The sequence below is a fragment of the Branchiostoma belcheri genome, unplaced genomic scaffold (assembly GCF_001625305.1).
Source record: "Branchiostoma belcheri isolate BF01 breed outbred unplaced genomic scaffold, Haploidv18h27 scaffold21, whole genome shotgun sequence".
Taxonomy (NCBI): domain Eukaryota; kingdom Metazoa; phylum Chordata; class Leptocardii; order Amphioxiformes; family Branchiostomatidae; genus Branchiostoma; species Branchiostoma belcheri.
The window spans coordinates 453,841-464,846 of record NW_017803602.1 but is presented as its reverse complement, the minus strand read 5'-3'; the positions used below and the strand labels follow the sequence as shown (position 1 = coordinate 464,846).

At 39.0% G+C, this 11,006-nt stretch overlaps 3 protein-coding genes across 4 annotated transcripts in view; 1 reads left to right on the top strand and 2 right to left on the bottom strand.

Annotated features, from left to right (window-relative positions):
* The window catches only part of LOC109469749 (palmitoyl-protein thioesterase 1-like), an 8,156-nt gene extending 786 nt beyond the window's left edge, over positions 1-7,370 (bottom strand). The window contains exons 1-9 of one of the 2 annotated variants that reach the window (XM_019768335.1): positions 7,243-7,370; positions 6,724-6,833; positions 6,310-6,437; positions 6,106-6,176; positions 5,791-5,893; positions 5,557-5,647; positions 5,092-5,190; positions 4,590-4,661; positions 3,761-4,402 (exon numbers count right to left, since the gene is read on the bottom strand). In XM_019768335.1, coding sequence (XP_019623894.1) covers positions 4,277-4,402; positions 4,590-4,661; positions 5,092-5,190; positions 5,557-5,647; positions 5,791-5,893; positions 6,106-6,176; positions 6,310-6,437; positions 6,724-6,833; positions 7,243-7,339 — 897 coding nt within the window. In that variant the 5' untranslated portion in view covers positions 7,340-7,370 and the 3' untranslated portion in view covers positions 3,761-4,276. Of the gene's footprint in view, positions 1-3,760; positions 4,403-4,589; positions 4,662-5,091; positions 5,191-5,556; positions 5,648-5,790; positions 5,894-6,105; positions 6,177-6,309; positions 6,438-6,723; positions 6,834-7,242 lie in introns of those variants that run through there. The other variant, XM_019768336.1, reaches the window with a different exon arrangement.
* Positions 267-3,647, top strand: LOC109469750 (intraflagellar transport protein 172 homolog). Its single transcript, XM_019768337.1, has 8 exons — positions 267-393; positions 696-815; positions 1,043-1,138; positions 1,385-1,444; positions 1,832-1,930; positions 2,062-2,215; positions 2,578-2,669; positions 2,806-3,647. The coding sequence occupies exons 1-8, from the start codon at positions 325-327 to the stop codon at positions 2,893-2,895; spliced, it is 780 nt and encodes a 259-aa protein (XP_019623896.1). The 5' UTR covers positions 267-324; the 3' UTR covers positions 2,896-3,647.
* A 705-nt stretch (positions 7,371-8,075) lies between the features above and the next one.
* LOC109469748 (oxidative stress-responsive serine-rich protein 1-like) overlaps positions 8,076-11,006 on the bottom strand; it is a 5,421-nt gene continuing 2,490 nt past the window's right edge. The window contains exon 2 of the mRNA XM_019768333.1: positions 8,076-9,854. Coding sequence (XP_019623892.1) covers positions 9,017-9,854 — 838 coding nt within the window. The 3' untranslated portion in view covers positions 8,076-9,016. The remainder of the gene's footprint in view (positions 9,855-11,006) is intronic.

Below are 11,006 nucleotides of genomic sequence, written 5' to 3'. Positions count from 1 at the left end.
ATACACTGTAGTGCTTAGTGCATTTTCATAATACTCATACAAATTTTATGTTTAGGCAGTGGCACCCGTCTTTGTTTCCTGGCAGCTCTGTAGGCATTCAGCAAAGTTTAATTTCAGCTAATTATACAACCTTTTGTGCTTTAGACTTTTACAAAATTTCCAGGATTTATGTGGGGTGATAAATTTTTGGAAGGAGTTTTTTGTCTTCTGATTTTAGATTCTGTTAACAGTAGGTTTTCCCTTGCACAGCTTATGCAGCTATTTTGTACCTAATTTTTTCAGAACTTCAACATCTACAAGCGTATTGTGCTGGAGATCCTGTCCATGCCTGATCTGGACCGTGCTGACTCCTACCGGATGTGGGCTGACCTCAGAGACCTGCTGTTGGACCTGGTATGTAACATGTGGTGAAAGCTGACATGTTTCAAGTCAGTGGATACAACACACATTGAAGCCTATATGTAATAGATACATGCTCCTTAAAATGCGTATCAGGCCCTAATTCTTGGATTCCTCCATACAAAATACATGTATAGGCCACCTGATACAGCAATATATAGTATATGAATTGTCATACATGACATATTTATGAAAATTATGCTGCTGAAAGGTAATCCAATGAATAGCTGCAACATGAACGATTCATGTAAAACTGGTACTAGTATTGCTCACCAAGTCCACATCTGGTTCCACAGTGTGAGAACATGTCCAAGTCATCAGAAGCCAGCAGCCCGGCCCATGAGGAGTTTGAACAGATGCTGCAGATTGCACACTACTATGCTATCAGGTCTGCATGTATGGGACAGAAGGGCATGGTAAGTACACATGACATTGTATATATTTGTTTGCTTGTTGTTCACATAACTGATAAACCATCTTAAGGTGTAGCACACCGCTTTTTATGGTAAGTACATGTTACCTAAGACAGGGCTGTAAGGTTGGAACCACTTACACTATAATGGACCCCTACTAATGATTGTTGTTTTGAGCATGTGCAATTATGTCAAAGTGCAATGTAACCATGTTCAATTTTCATTGACAGGAACACATTGTTGCTCGGCTATCTGTGTCCCTGCTGAGACACTCAGACATCATACCTGCTGACAAGGCCTTCTACGAGGCTGGTGTTCACTGTAAGGTGAGCTGCAAATTCCTGTATTTTGGTATTTGGAGTAAACAGAGTATTTAGCCTTGTTGTGCATTACGTGGTTGTAGAACAAACTTTGAAAGAACTTATGAAGTGTGAAAGTTATCATCTTGTACGACAGACACCTGAGGTGAGGCTGAACAATGTAAACATTTGAATGTTGCAGAATGCTATGTCTCACAATCTCTCCCATGTTAATCTCATTAGTCCTGTTTTTAATTTTGTTTCTCTACCTAGTCCATGGGGTGGGAGAACATGGCATTTGTGTTCCTGAACAGATACCTGGATCTCAGTGAAGTAAGTAGCATGATGCTTACATGGTCATGTACGTCATGACTTAATTTTACAAAATACAACAAACATGTCAAATGCCACATTTATCATTCTTGAATAGTTTGTTTTTTTGTTCAAGACTATCATTTTTGCTTTGCTCTAACTTGTACAACAGTCTTTATTCTTGTGTGGACCAATTGAAAGTACTTGTCATGCAACAGCATTTTCTTGCAAGCATGTATACTACTCAGTCCTGTAGTTATTAGTCATTTCATAACATATTTTACTATTGCAAAAGTTTTGGGCCATCAGTCCTAGCCTAATTCTAACAGATACAACAAAATTCATTGATTGTTTGAACTTGTATCAGCATACATAGTCATTATTGAATGTACATGTATTTGATTGTAGGCTATAGAGGAGGGTTCCCTGGACATGTTGGACAACAGTGACTTCCAGGATACAGACATCCCCTTTGAGATCTCCTTACCAGAAAAGCAACACCTTCCTGTAAGTACTACTGTCATGTTCAAGCAAGTTACATAATTATACATTGTATAGGTGTATATGTACATGTATTAGCCTTTAGCTTACTCAGCCATAGTGCTTGATATAAACACCATGCCCCCCTCCCTGTTCAGGATGACAAGCGAGAGGAGGTGAAGGAGTGGGTGTTAGCCGTGTCCATGGACCAGCGGGTAGAACAGATCCTCCCCATGGACGAGCGTGACACGTACGAGGCCTCGCTGGTCGCCATCAACACCGGCATCCGCTCACTGCCCTGTGTCGTCACAGGTAACACACTAGCCTTTTCTTGCTAGCCATGTGTGGATCGGTGTGTATTCCTGTTTAATTCCTTCTCAATTTCGCACCATATAACCGTTGTGCCACACACTTTTTCAATCACTACAGCAGGAGGCTAGTCCAATGGTAGTGGTGTGTGTTAAACTACATGTACCATACATACTCTTTCCCAAAATTGAAATAGTGCTAAGCAAAATATGTATATTCAAAGTACATGTAGTAATACTGTAACAATAAATTCCAATAATCATAGTACAAACAAAAAAAATGTAACTATTATTCCTGGAAGTGACAATGCATTGTTGTCGAAGTAGCATATTTTGAAATTTACCCTGAGCTCTGCACTTGTTTAGGGTACCCTGTACTACGTAACAAGGTGGAGTTCAAACGTCCAGGCAAGGCTGCCAACAAGGATGACTGGAACAAGTTCCTCATGACAACCAAGGTCAGTCTCTGTCAATGTCTTCATCTATAAATCCTTTTTTTTCACTTTTCAAGAACTTAACTTAATGTTTAGCAACACATTTATTGGTTACATTTACAATGGTTATTGTGTAACAGTTTTTCCTTCCATGCCACAGATGACCCACAGTACAGAGTGCCAGGATGTGTTGAAGTTTGTTGGCAACTGGTGTGGGGCCACACCCAACCCCAACTTCTCCTTCCAGTAAAGTACACACAAAATGTAGGGCAGCACTGTCTGTGTTGATACCTGAAAGGGTACCATCAGAGCCGGGTTACAAAGCATGGAGTAGTGCTTTTGCATGGTTTTGCAGCAATACTGCTTCTCAAGAAATAATTCATATCAACTTTAAATCAATCATTCCGTCCAGTCTAGAGGACATTTAGCTATATGCTACAATTTACTGCTGATAGCAAAGTAAGTTAGAGATATATAAACTGTATCACTGAATTTGAAGATGTACACATATTGTACATTTATTATTACATGTATCAGAGAATATTGGCATTGTAATCATGATAGAGGTTTACAAGTCTTAGAGTGATATTCTGATATACAGAAACTGTGCTCATTGAAAAGATTTAAATTAGCACACTTAAATAGGATGTCAGATAGATACATTGTACATGTGTATGTTTCCAGTGGTTATAATCACATGGTTCCTTCACAAAAGTGCAAAGTACTAATAATAGAAAGATTTTATTTGCACATGCATGAAATCACAAGATATTTCATAAACGTGTTATTTCAAGATATGACCTTCCTACCAGATCTTGTTGAGTTTTTGTGCTTTGTAGTCTGTGTGTTGTAGTTGTCACAAGAGACATCAGGGACAGTTGTCATGTTGTCTGAAGTGTACAAGACTTAACTCCAAACTGTACCAGTACTTATATGTTGCACTGTAATGTATGGTTTTCATGAACAGAGGTAAATAAAAGTTAATCAATTTGTGGTGAAAAATGCTGTCTCCTGTTTTACTGACTGTGTTAATTTGCCTCTATTGGGCCTTCCTAAAGGTGAGGAATAGTACTAAAACTTGGCAACTCAGGACATAAAAATCAAGTGAGACAAAATACTTGAAAATGGGTTTTAATCTCAGTAAACATTACTGCTCCAAATGAGGCCTCTTGATATCACATAGTGGAAAAGTATAAAAAGCTATCAAAGCTACACACATAATACATCTTTCAACATGTCATATAATCTGTTTATATGTGTGGAGGCAACTATTTTACACATTTTATTGCACATTTTGGAGGATTTTCAGTGGGTTCCAACTTCAAACATCTCGTGAATTGAATCCTCACTTGCAAAAACTTTTTTAAAGAAGAGGAATTGTGTCCCACAATATCATCTTTTAACACAAAAGTATCCTAGACATTCTACAAATCATTAACACAGAGAAGATATAATTCAAACTCAATTCTGTAGTATAGTGAAATGACAGTTATTAAAAAACAACATTTAATGCATCCTTTAGTGGATATTATAAGCCTGATATTTGATAGAGATGCTGCTATTTATGTATCATTGTAATTATCTCAACCTTGGTAGTTGCATTTTTGAGTGGTTAAACCTGGTTCTCCTGGTCATTCCTTGATGTAGGGAATCAGGTTCTTGATGAACCATTCCTTGCTGAACTGGAGATGGTCAGTGTCGGAGCTAAGGAAGACCAGCTTTCCCTGACTGTCCATTTCCTTCAGACCAAGGCGATCCTGGGCAGTTGAGAAAAAAAAATATGTTGTTATACTTTTGTCTAACTTATAGTTTCTAAAATCATCTGACAAAGGAGGGACAAGTATTGCAACTTTTCAGCACCCATTTAGAGGAAGCCACTGAGAAGTACTACCCTAATCTAAAAGATTATTACTATTAGACACATTGCAACTGTAGAAACCTTACCTCTGTATACAGGGTTGTGTTGCGAAGGTCTTGCAGTTCAGTCGATGAGCCTGGCTTGTAAAATCCAAACCACTGAAAAAGAACAGTAACATGAACCTTTAAGAGTGCAGTAATTGGAACATGATGTACATCAGACCTTAAAATCATATAAAAGCTACCAAAGAGTATAAACAATAACTCATTTTTAAACAACATATTGTTTTTGCTCTGTTTCTGAATCTTTTCTGCAAACAAATGTCAATGACCTGGACCAAACAGCTGTCACCATAGTACTAGTGCCTGGTGCAGATACCCTGTGATATTAAATTATATTATGTAGCAGAGCTGAGTTGAGTATGTTTGAGAAACACTTTCAGTTTGTTAGGTTAAATAAACAATTCCAGTTTGTTGGGCTAGACCATTATGTATTTGCTTTGTAGATGTTACTTCACCCTCAAACTCTACAAACGTAGTTGAATTCAATTCTATCAATTGCATGAAGAGATCCCGCAGCCCTGCCCACCTCACTCTCCCTAGGTTCCACCATGGTGTCCTCTGTAAACTTCACCATCACAAACTTCTTCAGCTTCATCATGTTAGTCTTGTACGTCTGGTTCACCATCTAACAACAGCAAGGGAACAGTCATGGTCAGCTAGGAGGATGGTTCCAGTCAACATGTCTGGTTAACCATGTCTAAATATGGGATGGTCAAGTCAGTCCTCAACCATACCAAGGAAACAAAATGAGGACATATTGCTCATGACATCTGATACTTAAATATGACTGTGTGTGTAATTGACAGCCCATGTGCCACCTGTATCAGATATATATGTACTACTACTAAGTATATAGATAAAACTTTTAAAAACTGACCAAACTTGCAACAATTGCTTTGATTTCATTCACTTTTCACTGTTGATTTCTTAAGAACTATAATAGAATTTTGATACATACAGATAATTTTATAGTAAAAGGTAATTCACTTACACTTTCTTGGTTGATGTCACCCAGGAAGACACTAGCTTTCTTGTACTCTTCCTCATTGAGTGGGTCATGCCAGTACTCAGCCTGCACCAGACTGCAAGGGTGATGGGGGATGAGAACAATTAAGCATAAGTACATCTTTATTTGTTAGGTCACATGAGATGCAAACTTTATTGTTAATTTGATTTAAGAAATAATGTTTCAATTATAAACTGAAAAAAAAGCTGAAACTCTTACAAGCTCTGCACGTAGCTGTTGTAGGCCCCTAAGTTCAGCAGCTTCCTGACATAGTCACAGAGGGTGGAGTTGTCACCGGGGCAATGGGGGAAACCATACACACCTGGGGATAGGATTATAGATTTATTAGAATATTAGCATCATTAGACTATCTTCATTGTTATTCATAAAAGTAGATTTCGTTTCTTAGAATTCTAGAATATTAGCAACAATTCAAGTTCTACATGTGTATAAGTTGCCATACTGCTACAGTTGTTGTTCAACAAAAGTTATAACTGAGTCTAGGGGCAACCAATGGTAAGAAACCTTCCTCACCTTGGTGCTGCCCACCTACAGAGATCAAGTTCAACATGGGAGGGTTGGGGCATCTCTGGGCAACAGCACGCCTGCACAAACAACACAGAAAAGCATGATGTGTCAGACTTTTCATTTTGAACCCCCCAAAAAATTGACAACAGCTGTCTAAGGGTACAGGAACAGAAATCCATCAATAATATACAGTGGACAAAGCATACTCACAAGAACTGTCCCCCCTGTGAGAAGCCTATGGCATTGTAGCCATTGGCCAGTTTGGTGTCTTTGGCCAGCTTGTCACACACCATGGTCACTTGCTTGTTCACATTCATCAGGAAGCCGTTCTCTGTGTCCTGTTATTACAGTTATGGTTAACACATGATGAGTAAAGAAAGGCATATGCACTTCTCAAGTTCTCACTGGCCTGTTTACCTGAACAGAGTCCAAAAGCGACTCGGTAGCTAAAATAGGTTCGGTAACCAGACTACATGTAACTTCTTACTGCTCAAATCAGTTTTAAGTTGGTAACGATAACATTGAGAAAGAGGAAAAAAGCCAGTCGAATGTCTGATTTTCAACCACCGTTCATACCAAGTCATACCAAAGACTAAAGTTGTTGACATAATAAATGTTTGGCACCTCTATGATATTACTGCCGATCTCCAGTGACCTGACGTATATGTCCTTGACCTGTTCCTCCACCATGGACTTGATACTGCCCATGCTGATAGGGTTACAGCAGCTGTCACCTGGAAAACAGCATCAGGGGGCGATTCACTGGATGAGTATCAATCTGCAGAAGATGTACTTTGGGAACTTTTGAGTGAGTCACTGACTGTAATTTTATGTCCTAATATTGGAGTGATGGAGATTTTCGAAGAGCTAGATAACCAGCTTTATATATACAAGTACAGTAGAATCCTGCCTTGACACTTCGACCTGGATAAGGTCACAACGTTGCCCCCATCTTGCCTGTTTACTCAAGATATGCTGGTCCATTTCTGTCTACACAATTGGGGTCAAAATACAGAAGTCCATATAAATTTTTTGCGGAAGTCTTAACCCCCTCCCCGCTCACTAAAGTGGAGTCCCTGTGCGCGGCCATGAAAGAATGGTAAGAGAGTAAGGATGTCAGTATTTTGTGAGTGTTACACTTACCCATCCCATGCCATATGACGAGCGGAGTAGGAGCGGTCAGCGCAGAAGAGGCGAACAAGCCGCAGACGACAAAACTCACCAACACGAAAGACGCCATCTTGGTTCATATGTAATGGTCATGTGATTGAGGGACGATCCAGTCATGATCGTGAGGGAAGGAGATGGGAGGAAAGAGCACACCGTTTACGAGAAGGAACGTGTCCATCCAAGGAGGTTATGCTAGAGGGAGAACCCCATCAGTCTATCTAGAAAAGAAGCACGGGAAAGTGCTGCCATGGGCAATGATACTATTCTGCTGAACACCTTACGTCACTTCTGGTTGCTTCTTGGTGCGTGCAGTGATGCACAGTGGGTTGCATCAAGGTTGTATTCTACCTCTATGGTTGCATCAGAGACCTTTCATCAACCCCTTGGTTGCATGCAAGCTCTATGAGCGAGCATAATCATAGTAGTCAATACATGGTCAGTTTACAAAAACTACTGTCTGTAATTTCCATCTATGACTGAAAACTGCCATATTTCCATACATATTCTTTTGCCTCGTTAAGCCAGAAGAGCGACAGCTCCTGCTAGTGTTTTTCATGGCAAGGTGCGAAAGAAATATAAGCCATGCTTTCATTAGGCTATTTAAATTTTTAGATCAGCTTACGAAAACTAAAATTTCAGTATGCACAAACTACATTAATGCAACTACAAATGCATCACCAAAAGTAGAGTCAGTGCTGCCCTGATGAAGGCAAATGAACGTATATTGGTTGTGCATGTGCCAACCAACAATAGATATCATACAATGAATGTACCAGTATTTGTAAACAATCACATCATACACTGGCTATGGTTGTAATAATTTAATGGCACATCTTGTAATACAATGTACACAATGTACCAACAATCTAACATGATCTGGCCTCGGTTGTCTTAAATATAGTGCCATCAGGAACACTTTAAATAACTGGTATGTAACAGCTTTACCTCATTCAAAGTCATACCTATTCAAACAGGAATTTTGATACTCAGTAGTCTACAACTTACTAGTATTCATTAACCCTACATTGCAACCCAGTGGTAGCGAGCAAAAAGGGTGAGCCTGTACGTGGTAACTACAGAGGATAGCACCCAGGCTATAGCTAATGTAAGGCATCATCAAACTCTACATGTAAATATACATTTGAGATTGACACCTGACCCAAATCAATGACTGGCATAGTCACTATAATTGAAAAGGAACTCTGTAATATGTTAAACTAACCACCTTCTCCTTGTATCTAAAAGTTAGCGCCAGGATTTCTATTGGTAGGGCCATCACAGATCTTTACTTCCCACATCATTGCGTATCAGTATTTCATATCAATTTATCGACAAGCTGAGCAACTTATATTCCAATACTGAAAAACTTTCCTCACACCGCATTATCTGGTTAACCCTTCAGCACAAATGCAGTGTTCTGTTAAAAGTGACAACTCCAACATGGAAAGACATAATTTTGCATCTAAATATTCAAACAATCCTCCTACAATCTACTAACACATGGTAGTACTTTTGTGCTATTCTCATTTTAGGTGTGGGCATCAGTAAGAACTACTTTGATATAAACATTTTTATTGTTATGAAGCCCTTCAGCAAACCTTTGTTATCATACAATATCATGTAAGATAGGTTATATATTAAATATCAAATGTTTACTTTGATAGTCTTTTGTTGCATGCAACTCATAGCTTTCTTTCACCAAAGCCCAGATCTGAGACCAATGCAGTTCTCAATATAATCAGTAGTGTCATGTATACATCATTTCTGCCATTGCTGACATTTTCTTTGGGATGTAAACCAGCTGATCAAAGTATCCAGCCAGGTCCTCTATGGAGGTATCATCTAGCCTTGCCTCCTGTGAACAAGACCGTTCCAGTTTGTGCTTAGTTTTTGTGTAGGATGACAGCTCCTTGCTGTTAGCTCGCTGTGCTGTGGTCTTATCAACATGCCCTTTCTTCTTCAGGTTTTCCACCAACCAAGAACTGTCTTTCCGATGCCACTCCGGCAGGTGCTTCCTCACAGCAAGCTCTCGATGTTCCCTGAACGACTGCTTGTCCTTTCTTGACACCGATGGAGAGGCCTTACACTTGCAGAGGCATGAGGCCTCTTTACACTTGTGTTCCTTCACCAATCTTTCAAAATTGAGTACCTTGGCAGAAGTCTTGAAGGATGGTTTAACAGCAGCTTTATCCTTGCCTTCCTCTACCTTCAGGCTTTTTGATGAACAACTTCTAACTTTCTCTCCTATTTCACAGTTAGGCTTCTCTAGACTCAAAAACTTTATCTCTGTTTTAGGCACAGTATTGGACTCTACGCTACAGGTATCCTTTACTTTCACACAACCTGCAAGCTTTAGACCCTCTTTGCTGTTGACATTATCATCTTTGCTCCCTGAAGTCCTTCTGTGTGCCTCCTGTGATGAGGAAATTCTCAGCTTCCTCAGGACTTGTACGTCTAACCCATCTGAAGGGTACGGCTCCATTCTATGACTCTGAGGTCGAGATGGGAGGCATTTTCTTCCACTGTTGTGTCTAGAAGTCCCCTTTGTCTTTCTGGTTCTCCTTTCATCCTGTTCTGGGTCATGACTGCAAAATCAAGGACATTGAGTGTAAATACTATAATATTGAAGCCCCAAAATATTCCAATCATACATTGTATTTAAGTACTACCCAGTAGTATATTGTCTAACATGCTGCCCCAACGGCTGACTAAGCTACAGTAGAGAGTGAGAATGAGTGAGATTGTCTGATAACATGATACATCTGTGTTTACTATGGAACATTAAATAGTAGATGATACCCCTTTAAGTACATCTGTACATGTCAAAGAACTTGTTTATGATATTAAAAAGATGAGCTCAACATATGCATGTTTGTTTCATCACCATTCACTAGCAATGGTTTCAAAGACAGTATTGGTGCTGTAAATTATGAAATTTTGTGGTGGTTTCATTTCTGAGAAGGAGGGAAAGGAAGGTTTATACCGGTGTTCAAAACAATTCTGTATAACAGTACACATGTACAAGGAAGACATATTCACTGTGTCATGAATTTGCAGTGAGGTCACAGGGCTCCAAATTAACTTTTTGACCTAGGAGCACTGTGCTCCTAACCATAAAAAGTTAGGAGCACAGGCTAAAATCTAGGCGCACCAACAAAAAATATTGTATTGCAAAAGTATTACTGTTAATATATTAAAAACTAAGCTAGATCATATTTCCTTTAAAAAAAATTCTATCAGCTTCCTTAATTTTGAAAAAATTGGGCATAGGTTCCCCGGATGACCCCTAACCGGGGGCCAACGGTGCTTCCACAAGTTCAACAAGTGAAAAATACATGATACAAAATGTACATGTATTTACTACCTGGAACTTGGAGCAATTATTCCCAAAGGTGTACCTGACATTGATATATTAAAACCTAAACCAAATTCTATTTCCCAAACAAATCACATATTGACACAGCTGAACAAATAAAACTGTGATCATGTCTATAAACTCCACTCAAAAACAATTTTTGAGAGACACTCGGGTCGCGATACTAAGCATGATAATCTCTAATATCTCATCTGATTCTCCCAATGTATTAGGGACTTCACAATCACAGCATCCAACCGCAATAACACAAGAAACCAATAAATTCGGAAAATTTCTCAGTAATGTTTGTAAATTAATCTTATAAAAATATAAGTGAATTTTTATTTCAGTTGTAGCCGAAAAAATTTTTTTAATTGCGTTT

What these genes read in the sequence shown, in the direction of transcription:
- LOC109469750 (XM_019768337.1), top strand. Translation starts at nt 325, where the DNA reads ATGCCTGATCTGGACCGTGCTGACTCCTACCGGATGTGGGCTGACCTC. An exon ending in GTATGGGACAGAAGGGCATG is followed by an intron (nt 816 to 1,042) that starts GTAAGTACACAT and finishes TTTCATTGACAG; the next exon opens with GAACACATTGTTGCTCGGCT. An exon ending in ACTGCCCTGTGTCGTCACAG is followed by an intron (nt 2,216 to 2,577) that starts GTAACACACTAG and finishes GCACTTGTTTAG; the next exon opens with GGTACCCTGTACTACGTAAC.